The 17,181-nt window shown below is 37.8% G+C and overlaps 1 protein-coding gene across 1 annotated transcript; it reads right to left on the reverse strand.

The window, feature by feature from the left end:
- Window positions 1–13,522: 13,522 nt before the first annotated feature.
- LOC114365651 (lanC-like protein 2) lies at window positions 13,523–16,230 on the reverse strand. The gene is made up of 4 exons (XM_028322270.1): window positions 15,903–16,230; window positions 14,999–15,184; window positions 14,767–14,913; window positions 13,523–13,946 (listed from the first exon to the last, which is right to left on the reverse strand). The coding sequence occupies exons 1-4, from the start codon at window positions 15,996–15,998 to the stop codon at window positions 13,764–13,766; spliced, it is 612 nt and encodes a 203-aa protein (XP_028178071.1). The 5' UTR covers window positions 15,999–16,230; the 3' UTR covers window positions 13,523–13,763.
- Window positions 16,231–17,181: the final 951 nt, after the last annotated feature.

A 17,181-nucleotide genomic window follows, 5' to 3' on the forward strand; every position in this document is an offset into this window, starting at 1 on the left:
TCAGTAAAACTCATTTATTTCTGTAAGTAGGCTTTAAAAAAGCACTTTTACACGTCCCAGTATTAACCCTACCACTTTTTGACAAAGTTAATTAGTATGGGCATGTATGGAAGTGCGCACATTACGCCGATTCGATTTGGCCAGTGGCGGATTAACGTATAAGCACTACAAGCACGTGCTTGAGGCCCCTGTTCTCCAGGGGCCTCCATCGTCTGCTGGCGCGCCAGCGTTTTTGGAGGCGTTTCATTTCATACCTACATTTTATCGAGATTTAGCCTATGTTACTCGTGAGTAATGTACCTAGCTTTCAAATGGTGAAAGAATTTTTAAAAACGGTCCAGTAGTTTTTGAGCCTATTTATTACAACCAAACAAACAAAGTTTTCCTCTTTATAATATTAGTATAGATAAAGTAAAGTGCGTTTTCCCAAATATAAGTGGCGTTTAAAGAAAGAAAGAAACATTTATTACGATGAACATCACTTATGTCATGACAGAGAATGTACACAGAAAAAAAGACAGAAATGGCACATAAATATTACAAGGAAATAAAAAGTGAACTGAGCAGTGAGCGAGCAGTGCTATCCTGTCGCAACAGTGATGCCCATCACAATTAGATTCCACTCAGCATATGCCGTGGCCCACGGTGGGGAAGGCCACGACGCTGCCGCGCTGGTTTTCAGTGGGCCCCATGCCGAGTGGAAGTCACGGACACTAACCTAAACTGCATATCAACAAGGCCGTTTAAATATAAATATATAACAATAATAATAATGTGCAAACATTTGTTGAATAAACATAATTATTGTAAATTAAAGATGCTACATAATAAAATAATACCCGTATTAAAATAATAATAATTGTGTATATGTGTAATATTTGTAAATGTATACAGGGTGTCCNCGTACAAAAAGATTTTCCCGCTAATTCCTGTTCCCGTGGGAATTCCTAAGTATCCTATAACCTGCCCAGGAGTATGAAGAATAATTGTACCAAGTTTCGTTAAAATCGGTCAAGTAGTTTTTGTTTCTATAAGGAACATACAGACAGACAGACAGACAGACAGACAAAAATTTTACTGATTGCATTTTTGGCATCAGTATCGATCACTAATCACCCCCTGATAGTTATTTTGAAAATATATTTCATGTACAGAATTGACCTCTCTACAGATTTATTATAAGTATATGTAGATTCCAAAATGGTATAACACTTGGTAAATTCTTGCTGTAATTGTCGACAATTTTTGTTTTTTCTGAAATAATCCCGTTTTTAACTTTATCTACCTTGGTTAAAAATTATTATTCTAATGTGCCCAAAATTCAAGTTTCTGGCTTAAGTGAGGTGGAGAAGCCATTTTAAAAGGTATGAGCGGAACGAAGAGGGCCATCTTACCAAGCAGGGATGTTATGGAAATCTGTAACCGTAACCGAAACTATCGGATATCCGAAATAAAAAAAATATCCATAACCGTAACCGAAACTGATTCAAAAGTTACGGATAGTTTCGGATAAAGGCGGAGTCTTAAGGGTTGTACCCTTCCAAACAGCAAAAATCTATGAAATCTGCAGTATACATGCCGCAGCTGCAATGCCGCGCTGCCAAAACAAAAATTGTCGACAATTACAGCAGGCATTTACCAAGTGTTATACCATTTTGGAATCCTTACTAAATGCGCCAAATTATGACATCACTTGCCACACTCGCGTAGTACAATTTTTTTTCAGTACAGTCAGTTTAAACCAGGCAAAATTTTTTATTTTAAAATTTTTTTTGGGAATAATGTATTTTTTTCATCCAAGCTGGAGCAGCTGGTTTTGTAATTTTGATAACAATTTAGTATTTAGAGAAGCATTATTCAGGGTTACATAACAAAAAAAAAATTGAAAAAGTGAAGATTTGTGGCAACTTGAGTAAAAAGACCGTTACCGGGAGTAGATTTTTTTGTTTTTTTTTTTAAATGCCTATTATTTTGACAATATGACACATAGATTTTTTTGATTACCAGCATAACTTGCCTCAACACCCAGTTTCGGCTTGGCGTTGCATTACGGGACACCCTGTATATAAAAATAAACATGCGATGTGAAAAAAGAAGAGAAACAAAAGAAGTGTGCTAGCGTAAGACTATCATTGTGGTTGCGTTTAGAATCTTTCACAGCTTAATGATTACTAATTGCTCTGCTGAACGATCCTTCTCACAACTAAAAAGGTTAAAAAACCCGCAATGAACAAAAATCCGTCCAGACAAGCTTAATTCTTTAGCATTAATGTGTATTGAGGCAGACATACTTCGTCGGATAAATTTCGACGATGTAATCTCGGAGTTTGCTCTGATTAAGCCAAGGAAAATAATGTTTTAAGTTTTAAATTTTACCTACTACACTTTCTATTTTGATGAACTTTCATTTTATACTTTATACCTTCCATTCCATTCCTTCCATTTCCATTTAAGCAATAGAGGGCCTACACAGGCTCTGTGCTTAAGGCCTCGGATACTCTTAATCCGCCACTGGATTTGGCCGACTATAGTTGAATGCGATTCCCAACTGCCTTCCAACTAAAGTATCGTCCAACTATCGGTCGATAGCTTGATCAGTACGGCGCTCCTCTACGCGCCCGCATACTGGCTGATTTTTCGTCGTCCAACTCGGCCGAAAGCTTCAGTTCGCACCCCGTTTTTTAGGCGGGAAAGGACGTCGTTCTTTTTTTCCGCATTAATTTATTATTATTAATTGATTTAAACTACTCTCGATTTCACTTTTTCATGATAATTTCCCCTTCATGTCCTACTAATATTGGAAAAAATAGGCAAGTTGAAGCCGATTTTCATTAAAAAAAAATTTACTTTGCTGTGACAAACTGAATTTCATGCAAACGAAACCGCAGGCATGAGTTAGTTAAGTATAAAAAAAATATAATATTCCTGATAAATATTCCACGCGAATGATCTCTTCAACAGCTCTCTACCGAATGAAGACAATCGGCCCAACTTTAAAATCGGCGGTCTGCGCACCCACGCCCGATTCAACTGTTTAGTTGGATCAGTGTGCGCACTGAGAGCCCAACCCGACTAAACTATCGGCCGACGAAAAATCGATGGTCTGCGCCTAGTCTAAACAACTCTCTCGCAGTCGAGCCTTAGACTTAGACTAGGCGCAGACCACCGATTTCCATACATGCCCATACTGATTAACTGCCCAACTAAACTATCGGCCGACGAAAAATCAATGGTCTGCGCCTAGCCTTAAACTAAAAAAAAACTATTTTGGCATAAGTAAATTACCATCACATCATTCACTGAAAAAAAAACAGTCCAGAGAGATATATTAAGTAAGTAGCTGAAATTGTTTTTGCCGCCACAAGCGATTGCGATAGATGTTGGTTTTGTTGGCGAAAAGGAAAATGTTTGTGACAAAATGGAATCATTACATACAGTCTACGCTAGTTAGTTTCATTTTCTTAAACATAGTTAACACAGTTCGGTTCAATCTTGTGTATAATAAATAACAAAGGCATCTTACATTTTCCCAACTATCCTATTGTCGGCATCGAAAGCAGTGGTGCTATAAATATCTGTGTGCCTGCTAATGTTTTGAAATCATTATGTGCTTTTAATTTATCATTTTTAATGTCTTCGTATCTATTCAAAAAGATACTACGTGGTTACTTTGATTTTTAATTCGAGTCAGTACTTACTTGTTTTAATTTTATCTATTGATCAAGTAACTGCTATTCTATAAAACATTGTTAGAATTGGTACTGAATCGAATTAAAAACGAAATTGTATAGAAAACAATAGGAACTATATAATTTAATCTTTAACTAAATAAAATTTGCCAAAATTAATATAAACAAAAACACATTAGTGTCCAAGATGCCAAAATATAATTATTTTCAGTTGATCAGTGAAATACCTGACATGTCATCGATCGATTAAATCTATTCGAAGCCTTTAATTAAAATAAAATGAGAGTAGCGTCCGTTTTCGGTTCGAATACTATAGTTCATTCAGCTTATGATGGTGATTTAGACAGTTGAAACATTTCGTTTCATGAATCCAACTTCCTAAGAATGATGAAGATCAGCAAGAAAGCGAGTCAAGTCTAATCCAATTGTTATTAGATCATCGATGCCTTTGCTTGTTGCCCATTTGATCCACATATTTCATGCAGTGCGGTAAGCGTTCAGGGTAGACTTTCGCCAGTTGAATGATAAAAGGGCTCGTTATTGTTGCTTCGACCAATTTGTTAGGTTTAGTAGGTTACCACCATGAGATTATCAGACTTTCATTGTCATATGACACTTTTGGCAGTCAAAGTACCTAATATTGTCACATCGATCATCATTCCTTCTAGGTCATTGCTAGTGAACGGGGCTGCAATAACTCGGGATTTTCAGGCCTGGTCTTCAAAATGTGTTCTTCGATCAAGGGTTATGTTATTATGAGAAAAGTCCCTTCTGCGACGTTTAGGTGCGCCAGAACATTTGAGTTAAGATGTGGTGGTGGGAAAACCCAAGCTAGATGAAAGTTCCATATCCAACTTAACGTATCGTTGTAATCTGTCGCATTCATTATTGTTTCTTCTGTCGAGTCTGGAATACGTTTGAACAACGTGAGCTCGTTATGACGCAGACATATCGACTACGGGTTCGCCTCAATTACTGAAGACCTTGTGTGTGATCTTCGGTAAAAGATGCTACTCTGGGTTCCGATCGCGCTAAATATTTTCAATTACAACGCGACTAGACGACGAACCAAAATCACAAATTCGTATCGCGGTGTCGATTTGACAGCTAGTTCAAACGAAAACAAAACGCAAGTCCTTCTTTGTGTAAAAGCTGAAAGAAAGCTACTTTTTCTCAAACTCAAGTAAAACGCCTTCACGAACCCTCATGTTATTATTTCTTCTCCAAGTACCGTCTCTCACACACTACACTAATTGTGTCCCTATTCTGTGAGGCCGTCGGTGCGTCCGTATTCATCGGTAATATTTCATTATTACCTATCCCCGAATCGCGTTAAAACCCGTTTAAATTAATTGAATTTTAAAGAGTTTTAACAAATGGCCCCCCACCACACACATAATTCCTACGGCTGTCTCGGATGGAAACTAAAACACCATTTAGTGGCGGAGAATCGAAACCCGAAGTCACGTGGACAGAAGATGTCACTATCGGACCGGATACTGACGCTACTTGTTAGCGACGTCAACCGAGAAAATACGCTAATTTATTAATTAGAATTGATTAGCAATGTTAACAGACAGAAAATGTTGTAAAATAATCAATTAGAGTCGATTAGAGATAAATTACATTCCATCTCTTTCTCACATTATCTGTCATCTCGCTTGCACATCAATTACTCTTCCACACACTTCTGGAATATTCGAGAGAAAAAGAAACAGGACGGCAACATCGGACCTCTCGCTTCGAACATTCCAGAACTATGGTCCAGAACATGAGAGACAGAGACAGGAATATCGGGAGAGAAAGGGATGGAAATAGCCCGGGGCCCTATAAATACGGAGCGAGGCGCTCCGGGAGACAAGTTTGAGTTTAATTGTATTGTTTTGTTCAGTTCAGAGAACAAGTGCTCCAAGCAACAAGTGATCTGAAGAAGCAAGAACTGAGAAAAGGAAGCGAATAATAAACGCGAGAAGTCTCAGCAAGTGAAATAGTGGTTTTATTCCTGCAAGTAGCACCTACTACGCCTGACATAGTAAGGGCAAGCTCTCAACGGCAGTCATCATCGTCCGGTCAGCGCTCTCGAACACACACAAACGCATACAGTCCACTGCAGTCCACCACATTNTGTCCTGGGACCAGAAGAGAAATATGTTCAAGAGGCCGGTTCACCATGTCCAACAAACAGAAGGACGCCGTGAAGAACCGAAGACTGACGCGAAGAAGTGCCCAGAGTGCCGTGAGGACCACTGGTTGTACGAATGTAAGAAATATAAGGAAGCCAGTGTTGACGAAAAATGGGAAATGGCGAAGAAGGCAAGAATGTGCTTCAAATGCCTGCGCTTCAAGCATGCTAGAAACACATGCCGGGCACAGCCGTGCAAGAAGTGCACGAGGTGGCATCACATCAGTCTTCACTCGGAGAAGTCTGCAGCAACGAAAACTCAAGAGAAGCCTGCCGAAGGAGTTGTATCGTCGGTGCACGTCACGAGCTGCGGAAGGACCTACTTGAAGATGACGCCGGTAAACCTCTACGGGCCCAAGGGGACAGCAAGAGTGCTCGCGCTCCTGGACGAAGGATCCACCATCACGCTGCTGGACTCATCAGTAGCGAAGAAGATTGGGGCGCAAGGGAAGCCGGAAGCCATCACCATCGAGATGGTTGGGGGGAACGGAATGGTGAAAAGCAACTCTCAGAAGATCAACATGAAGATCAAGGGGGTCCATTGTAGAAATAAACTCAACATGGAAGCGAGAACTATCGACAACTTGAAGCTGACGAAGCAAGGTGTCGAAGAAGGAATGCTTCAAAACTGGAAACACCTGAAGAAAATTAAGAAGAAGCTGGTCTACGACAAAGAAGTACCTAGACTTCTGATTGGGCAAGACAATTGGGGGCTAATAGTCACACGGAGACTACGCAGAGGGAAGGCCTCCGAACCAGTTGCCTCTTTTACCAGCCTTGGATGGGTCCTGCATGGATCCAACACTGGAGGAAGTGATCCAGTGAAGTTAGTGCACCACAGCAGACTAGTAGAAGATGGAACGGAAGCCTTGGTTCACCGACACTTCGAGAAAGAGGACATCGGAGTGGAACCACGTCGGCCATGCAACGGCGCCGACAAACCGGCTCGAAGTGTCCTGAAGAAGACCAGCAGAGGGCATCAGGCACATCAGCGTCCCATCAAGAAGAAGTTGGATGGTCATCCCACCTGGATGTCTCAACATGGGAGGCGCCTAGGAGAGAAGGGTCCGCACGCTGAAGACGACACTAATGGCCGTCCTGAAAGAAAAGACATCACCGGAAGAAGTCCTGCACACGCTCCTCCTCGAAGCGGAACACATTGGGAGTTCGCGTCCACTTACCTGTATCAGCGCGGATCCCAACGACGAAGAAAGACTCCCGCCGAACCACTTCCCGAACGGAAGATCCTGCGGAGCGATGACGCCGGGCGTGTTCGAGGACCGCGACTTCATCGGGAAGGCGAAATGGAAGACAGCGCAGCGCTTGACGGACCACTTCTGGCGAAGATGGCTAAAAGAGCACCTGCCAACTTTGATGCCAAGGAAGACAGCCGGACGGGAAACAGAAGACCCTCGAGTCAGCGACGTCGTTTTTATAGTCAACGTATCGCTTCCAAGGAACACTTGGCCACGAGGGGAAGTGCAGAGGGTATACCCCGGTCCGGACGGAAGAGTACGAGTCCTCGACGTGCGAACACCCGGAGGAGTGCTACGGCGACCGACGCGACGAGTGGTAGTCCTGGTTCCTACTAAGACGTCGCATCCAGAAGAGGGAGTGCTTCGCACTGCGGGGGAGATTGTTAGCGACGTCAACCGAGAAAATACGCTAATTTATTAATTAGAATTGATTAGCAATGTTAACAGACAGAAAATGTTGTAAAATAATCAATTAGAGTCGATTAGAGATAAATTACATTCCATCTCTTTCTCACATTATCTGTCATCTCGCTTGCACATCAATTACTCTTCCACACACTTCTGGAATATTCGAGAGAAAAAGAAACAGGACGGCAACATCGGACCTCTCGCTTCGAACATTCCAGAACTATGGTCCAGAACATGAGAGACAGAGACAGGAATATCGGGAGAGAAAGGGATGGAAATAGCCCGGGGCCCTATAAATACGGAGCGAGGCGCTCCGGGAGACAAGTTTGAGTTTAATTGTATTGTTTTGTTCAGTTCAGAGAACAAGTGCTCCAAGCAACAAGTGATCTGAAGAAGCAAGAACTGAGAAAAGGAAGCGAATAATAAACGCGAGAAGTCTCAGCAAGTGAAATAGTGGTTTTATTCCTGCAAGTAGCACCTACTACGCCTAACATAGTAAGGGCAAGCTCTCAACGGCAGTCATCATCGTCCGGTCAGCGCTCTCGAACACACACAAACGCATACAGTCCACTGCAGTCCACCACACTACTCTCATTAAATAAGATTCGAATAATAAATAGTATTGATAATAATTTAATTATATTTTACGCACGATTTTTAATATTAAGTGCTTCTATTATTATTACCGTAGTCGTTGCAATCTTGTTTTCTTTCATATTTTATGTAATAATGTAAACAAATGTAGAAAGATAAAAATACATAAAAAAATATATGAAGAAGAGTTGTAACTATCTCAATAGTACACAAAAAAAGAATTTTGAAAATCGGTCGGTGTACTTACATAGAAAAAAAAGATACATACAGAAATTGGTGAAACTAGACCGATTTTTATCGACAAAAAAATAGATCAAAAAATTTTTGAGATTTTTTTTTCTTTCAATTACTTATTGTAAAGAAAACGTAATATCTTTTAAACTAAAAAGTATATCCTGATAAAATAAAAAAAATATACATTTTGAGAAAAATCTGCATTTTAATTCGTGTTTTTTTGGTTATTTGATAAATTTCTCCAAATAATGTCCCCATAACAGGTGGTTTTTATTACTTTGTGTTATTATTTATCGTATTACCTTTGTAAAACCAAAAATCGCATGTCTCTATCCCTATCACAACGTTTGCAATGATCGTTTGAACAAAGGCCTGTCACCACATTAAAATAAATAAATAACACTTGTTTTTTTAGATTTTCTGAGGTATGCCTTTCCAATATAAACCACTAGCTTTTGCCGGCGGCTTCACCCGCGTGCAATTTAGTTTGTCATATATCGTCATAAATTATATTATAGCCTATGTGTTATTCTGGGTTATAAACAACTAGCTTTCCGCCCGCGGCTTCGCCCGCGTGGAATTTTGTCTGTCACAGAAAAACTTTATCGCGCGCGTCCCTGTTTCAAAAACCGGGATAAAAACTATCCTATGTTCTTTCCCGGGACTCAAACTATCTCTATGCCAAATTTCATCAAAATCGGTTGCGAGGTTTAAGCGGGAAAGCGTAACAGACAGACAGACAGAGTTACTTTCGCATTTATAATATTAGTTGGGATAATACGGTAAAGTTTCATCAAAATCCATTCAGTAGTTTTTGCGTGAAAGAGTAACAAACATCCAAACTTTCGCATTTATAATATTAGTAGGATTGCTAAATTTTTTTAATACAATTTCCCCTTGTCCTAATTATTGGGCATTAATTCCCATGAAGCTTCTCAGCGCCAGGGATACTATTTCAATTTTTATACAGATCATTTTGCCTTGTTCTCCAGCCAAAGCCATTCGTAAATTTCCAACCGTTTCAATAATATAGTTTTTAATATTTTTGGAATAGATTTACATTGCAGTCAGAGGTATCAGAGATAAAGTATTTTGAAATGCTTCATCGTCTAAGAGAGCTAAAGGGCGACCATGGATAGTCACAAGTTTGGTACACTCTTGAACAACTGTTTCCGCATTGAAAGACACTGGACCACAGAATAAGTAATAGTACAGGTACAGAAGGATTACTCCGCAAGACGATTTAAATAAATGCGAGTCTTGCTACGACGCGATACAGTGGAATTCAGCTCGCACAGCACTACGTACCTACAATTTTATTCACCTACAAGTTTTGTCCCTTTCTATCGCGTGCCTCTGAACTCTTCTTACGCTGTTAGGGTTGCTGTCTAGTGAAAAAATAATTAATCTGCTTATTTGTAATGAGGTACGTATGTAGGTAAGTACGCATTCATTATGGAAAACCTTGGGAGAGGCCTTTGTCCAGCAGTGGACATCATTTGGCTGAAACGAACGAACGTATTCTGAGCAGTAGTCATGGTAGGTTAGGTTCCATACTATCCTAAGAATTATTGATTACCTACATGGCCAACATACCTTTCAGCATCTTTGAGAAGCGAAAAAAAAACATAAATCCGGTAGATTTCTTTCCGAATTTAAACACCCGAACGCCGCACAATATTTTTTTCTCTTTATGTCCATTTTTAAATAATACTTCGATTATAGAATTAGATATCTACTACAACGCACGCCAGCGTCCTACCGAGCGCGCGCGTGACACTCGACTGATATAATACCCGCCGGCGGGGCGCTTCGCTGTAGGTAATTATCGGATGTACCGCGCGGAGTGAGCCAGGCCTGACTGGACTTATGTTGTTACTCTGTGTTTTTTGTCTACTATTGAAATACAACACTTCTTTATATTATTTTTCATGTATTTTTAGAAATTAAAAACATCAGTCAAAACCACGACTGATTTTTGTAGTCAAAAATGGTTTTGACCGGTTAATGAGTCACTGTACCTAAAGGCACAGGGCACTTTTACAAGAAGTTTTTTACGGTTTTCATAAAACTTTGAAATGTCTTTTAAATTGTATGTAAGTATAAGTACAATACATATTTAATGACTAAAATTTCACAACATCAGTAATTTAATTTCATGCCGGTTCCAGGACATTCTCATTGACTTTTGTAAGAAATAATGCGTTTAATCAGCAGGCGGCACGTTTTCCGTGACATTCATAATTTATTATAGACTTCCGTACTTATTTTACATTGCATTTTACACAGAGAAACATAAATGTTATTAAAAAGGCCCCAAGTGTAGGAAGAGGCGAAGAATTCTGTAAGAATTTTAAAATAACTACTGACATAATTGTTATAAGTAATAAGTAAAGTGATATTCAATAATAAACTATGAGATTAATAAATGTTTTATATCATTTAGATAAAAAAACATCCATCTTAAAGATAAAGTGAAAGATAAAGAGAGAGAAAAATAAAAGTTCTCTTAGTTGCCCATACTAAATTAAATAGTAACTGCTATTTGTATTAAACCCGCCATTTTAACATTATAAAAGCATTATTATTTTTGTCATCATTCACAATTACATATTAATATTTGCGTTTGCGCCATAGAACTACATCTGTGTATATGTTACGGTTAATGTGATAAATTGAAAATTATGAACAATAACCGGTTATTATGAATAATTACCGACAGTCGCGGTAAAAGTGATAAATTAATAACATTTAACAGTGATTATTTAATAATTCAACCTTAGTACTAACAAATATCATAAAAGAGAATAACCTCTTGTGTAGGGCAGGTGACCCGGTTTTGGCCATTTTAAGAATTTTGTAGACTGAGGCTATATCATTTTACAGTTTTTGTTATCACGGACATATTTCTTGTAAAAAGTGATTAGATGTACATAAATCTAACCTAAAGATTTTTTTTTTCATAATGATTCAATGGAAAAATAATCCTATAGAAAAGAAAAAGAAATGGGAATTTGTGCCATTTTTGGCCAGATTTACCCCATTTCTGGCCATCAAAATTCATCAAAAATAAAAAGCAGATACGTGCTCTTGTACAGCCAAAATTTTTGAACGTTTTGATATCATATATTAATATAATTTGGCCTTAACATAATGTTTTGATTTAAAGTAAAAAATAGGTTAAGGTGCGGCAGGGGGAATTTTGACATTTCAGAAGTGTTGCCAACATTGAAACATTGTCGGCCGTTTGGTGTAGTGGTTCAGAACGGACTACTATGCCGAGAGGTCCCGGGTTCGATTCCCGGTCGGGCAGAAATTGAAATGATGAATTTTAATTTCCGTGACGGGTCTGGGTGTAAATATGTATAATATGTATTATTTAATAAAAAAAAAGTATATATAGTATATCCGTTAAGCTAGCACCCATAACACAAGCATTGAGTTGCTTACTTTGGGGCTAGCTGGCGCTGTGTGAAATTGTCCAAAGATTTATTATTATTATTATAAACATTCCCAGTAAGGTGGAGAGCATTTTCACAAATTAAAAAATAATCCTTTCTTGAATTTAAGGTTTCAGTTGAAAAACTAAGGCTTAAAAATGTACTGATCATTTCAAAATGGTCATTTGAATTTTTATTATCATATTTTTGAAGTTACAAAAAAAATTGGGAAATTATTTTTCTATTACTGGACTCCCTGGCCAATAATCCATGGGTTACAAACCTTTTTTAATCTTAATTAAGGTCTAAAATCTTAGCTTCATAAAATAATCAATTTAACAAGATGCCAATTTTATAATCCAAGTTGATTATGATGACGATAATGATGATTGATGATCAATACATATTTTCGTTTATGTTAAATGTTGTTTTACTGTGTTAAAACACGTTTTTTTCTATTTAATCTCTAAAATGTACATAATAATTTGTGTACATTAAATTCACAAAACAAACAATAGTTCATTCTTGTAAGTTGTACTTGATGAAATTTCATTTCATATTATTTATTAATAATTCAAAGCAAAAAAGGCTTATTACATCTGAATTGTCAAAAAATGACAGCTGTCACAATTCCGTCGAATTAAAAATCGGACTTTAGCGAGATTTACGTTTTTAGTAAATAAACATGAGTCACGAAGCTTGCTGCGTAGTTAATTGCAAAAACAATGGCAGAAACATCTTGCACATGTTGAGCTAAAACTAATTGTTTTCCTTTCAATGTTGTTTGTGGTTGGAAAATGATGTCGTGTGTGATTGGTCGGAATCCAGTTTTTATGATTAATTTGGCCATGTTTAACTGAAAATACATAAAAGGATGGATTATTGAGAGCACAAGCACTCATAAATAATCGTCTGCTATTTACATGAAATGCGTTATTCGATGAAATTTGCTTATTTCTTTACTTACTTCTCATGACGACAGCCATGAAAAATCCGTAATGTACTAAGCGAAATCTATTGATTGTGCCATTTTAGACGAAAAATAAAAAAGGCTTACCTTATCTAGATTTAGAATATTTATTGGAATAAATGTCAATTTATTCCAGTGTCGCGCTCGCACACTCACTGCGGGCGCCCGTCGCACAGTCGCGACAGCAATATACCTAATTACGCGCGAGCGATAAGGATGGGTAGCTTGGGGTCATTGGACAAAATTCTACGTGCTCACGGACCAGGCTTTAGTCATAAACAGTTTATCAACAAATGTTGCCTAATGAATACGTGGCTTTACAGTATAACTTTATAAACCACTAGCTTTCCGCTCGCGGCTTCGCCCGCGTGGACTCCGAAAAACCCAAATATTTTACGGAACCCTATTTTTTCCAAAATAAAATGTAGCCTATGTTACTCGTGGATAATGTAGCTTTCGAATGGTGATATAATTTTTAAAAACGGTCCAGTAGTTTCTGAGCCCATTCATTACAACCAAACAAACAAAGTTTTCCTCTTTAAAATATTAGTGTAGATGAACCATAGAAGAAAAATAGTCAAGCAGTTTCTTTAATTCGTATATTTTTAATAATTAATTAGTAAATATCATGAAATAGTTAAAAAATACAATATAATTTCAAATTCAAGAAATAATAATAAATTATGTAGGTACTTTCAAAGAATGTACCTTTCTACGGCAATGCATAGCATTTATCTATTTATGTCTGATAAGTCGGATAAGTGTATCCGAAGTAAAGAGAGTGCTGAGTTACGTTTACATACTGTTTAATGTCGTCGCTTTGTGCAGTCGACGATCAAATACGCCTGGGTACAGCTTATTTTGTATGGGGAGAGATCATAATGCCTTTCTACCGCACCATCAACTAAACGCTGACAACTGACATTAGTTGTTTACCTATACAATACATATAAGGCGTAATTATGGGTAACGTCGTATCGTCATGCGTTATTACAAGCATAGGCCAGGAAATTTTGATTCCATATTGCTTGACATATCCTCAGCCAGATATAGGCGTCCAACTAGACCTTCAAACAAAGATGCTGGTCTGTCAGGGTGGTGTAGCTCTGTGCCGGGACGCTCTAATGCACACCATTCCATAAAACAACAGGCGCGATAGAGGTGATTTGGTTTCTAAAAAAAACAAAATATATCTTTAGTAGGAACGTTTTAAATACTTTTTTTCGAGCAAGTCACGTATAATATCATACGGACGGAGGGCCCGTGCTAGAGCGTGACAAAGACAAAAGCAGACAAACTACACTCGCGAGCAAAAGTATGGAATCACTTACATGAAATTGTTTCCACACGATTATGTATACTAACTAATTTGTTGGTAACTTTAAATTTATACCAAATTCATTTAAATCACACCGGTATTTAAAAAGATATCCCGGCTGATGTGAAGAAGTGATGAAAAAGACATGTATCAACTGTTTGATACGTCGCGAGTTGCGGCCTATTTACCCCCAATAAAAGCACGTGTTTTCGGATTTTTGCTTTCACATGTTGATCCATACACATATCCGCTCTTTTGACACGTTAATCCGAAAACACGTGCTTTTATTGGAGGTAAATAGGCCGCGTAAATAGGCTCGCGATGTATCAAACAGTTGATACTGTCGTTTTCCTTACTTCTTCACACCAGCCGGGATATCTTTTTAAATACCGATGTGATTTAAATGAATTTAGTATCAAATTAAAGTTAAAAGTTTAATCTTTAAAATGGTGCCACTTTTTTTGTTACTAACAAATTAGTACACAAGATCGCGTGGTAACAATTTCATGCAAGTGATTCCATACTTTTGCTCGCGAGTGTATTACCTATCTATACTATATCAATTTGATACATCAGTATATCTTTCATAAAGCATAAACTAGCATACGTTAGTCAGGTTACAGGTGACATCGATGTTGTTAATTAAATCTCAAAAAATGAGAATTTAATACTTGCCTTAGTTGCTTGGTATAATTGTAAAAATGCATAGGCATTTCCACTGACGCCGTGGCACATACTATAACCTTTAGTACATAATCCTCTCTGCCATATAACATCTCCACATTGTAAGGCAATTTTTAGGTATTTATCTTCTTCGAAAATCTATAAATCAAATACAGCCAAACAGTAACCAGATTAACTACTGGGGATTACTCATTAACTGGGCAATATTTTTTAATAAAATTACCTGATGTGCTAAAATACACAGAGGCACAAATCCCGGCGCTCCATGACACCATTGCACGAGCCTGTCTTTAGAGCTGCTCCCCAAAGACGACGGGAAATTGCCACTGGGGTAGCGCTGATTCATCAACCAATCCAAGGTTGGTTTGACGAAGCTTCGAATATCTATTATATTGATATAAGCACGTGCCTAAAACACAACATTAGAAGCATCAATAATTTGAATTTTGAAATAAAAACGAGAATTGCGAAACCACGATATAAGTAGTCCAGTCATTTGGTACAAAATAATGGCTTTGCCATGCCAGGAGAGTTTTCCGGAAGTAATGAAAATTGGTTATGTTTCTCTTGTTTTAGTTTCTCTAAGGGCTGATTTTTCAATCGTCAGATAACTTTTATCTGAAGAATAAACTTGTCATTTTGACATATTTCCCATACTGAAACTGTCAATGTTCCAAACTTATTCTTCAGTTAAAAGTTATCCGACGATTGAAAAATCAGCCCTAAAGCATATTTTATCATAATTAATCCGAAATATTTAAAAAAAAAACTGCTACTAGGTAGCATTTTTCCAATATGGCGGCGCGAGCAGCAACCATACGAGGTCGCAAAGTTGAAATTCGTAAAGAGCACAACGAAATCTATTTATATACCAATTTTCATTATTCCCGGAAAACATTCCAGGTAAAACTACCAAATGACTGGACTAATAGCCGAACGGTGAATTGGTCGGACTGGCCGACTCGTGATCCGGAAAAACGCGGGTTCGATCCCCACCGCCGCTCGACTATTGTGGTGAGCTCACTCACAGCATATTTAGCTCAGTACGAGGGACTAACGGGACTATAAATAATTGGTGTAATAACAAATTACTCATAATCTTTTAAAAAAAATGATATAGCACCCACCTGTAGCAGCATATACAAAATTCCAGCCATACCATGTGCTGCGCCAAAGTATATTTTCTCATGCCACTGCCATAAAAGAGGACTCTCAGACTTCATTTGTGTAGAAAATTGTTTTCCTGATTTGAAAATACTTTGAATAACCTACAATAAAATTAAATACAAAATGAAAATAAAAGTCATTCTCTACCTCAAAGTAAGAACTTAAACATAAGCTAAAATTTAATGCGAACTTGCTACCAAAAAGACGTTTAACAGCGTGCAGCGCAAAGGGTAGATGTTACACGTTACACACAGTAAAAGGCGCGCGCGCGCACCGGTGACTGTCTCCGCGCCGTGGCAGTATTATCCGTTATATACAGGGTGTCCCGTAATGTAACGTCAAGCCGGAACTGGGTGTTGAGGCAAGTTGTGCTGGTTATCAGAAAAATATAAAAAAAAATCTATGTGGCATTTTGTCAAAATAATAGGCATTTAAAAAAAATCAAAAAATTCTACTCCCGGTGACGGTCTTTTTACTTGTGTTGCCACAAATCTTCACTTTTTCCAAAATTTTTTTTGTTTTGTAACCCTGAATAATGCTTCTCTAAATTGTTATCATAATTACAAAACTTGGATGCTGCTTTAACTTGGATGAAAAAAACACATTATTCCCAAAAAAAATATCAAAATAAAAATTTCGCCTAGTTTAAACCGACTGTACTGAAAAAAAAATGTAATACGCGAGTGTGGCAAGTGACGTCATAATTTGGCGCATTTAGTAAGGATTCCAAAATGGTATAACACTTTGTAAAATCTTGCTGTAATTGTCGACAATTTTTGTTTATTGGAAATAATCCCGTTTTTAACTTTTTAAAAACGGGATTGATAATTATAACGGGATTAATTATAATATTTAGAATAATATTTTTAACCAAGGTAGATAAAGATCTACCATGGTTAAAAATATTATTCTAATGTGCCCAAATTTCATGTTTCTGGCTTAAGTGAGGTGGAGAAGCCATTTTAATAGGTATGAGCGGGACGGAGAGGGCCATCTTACCAAGCATGGGATGTTATGGATATCCGTAACCGTAACCGAAACTATCGGATATCCGAAATAAAAAAATATCCATAACCGTAACCGAAACTGATTCAAAAGTTACGGATAGTTCGGTACCTATCGGATAAAGGCGGAGTCTAAGGGTTCAATTCCAAATTGCAAAACTCTATGAAATCTGCAGTATACACGCCGCAGCTGCAATGCCGCGCTGCCGATTTCATAGTTTTGCAGTTTGCGGTC

The sequence above is a fragment of the Ostrinia furnacalis genome, unplaced genomic scaffold, assembly GCF_004193835.3.
Source record: "Ostrinia furnacalis isolate ACB-3 unplaced genomic scaffold, ASM419383v2 OfSCF0455, whole genome shotgun sequence".
NCBI lineage: Eukaryota > Metazoa > Arthropoda > Insecta > Lepidoptera > Crambidae > Ostrinia > Ostrinia furnacalis.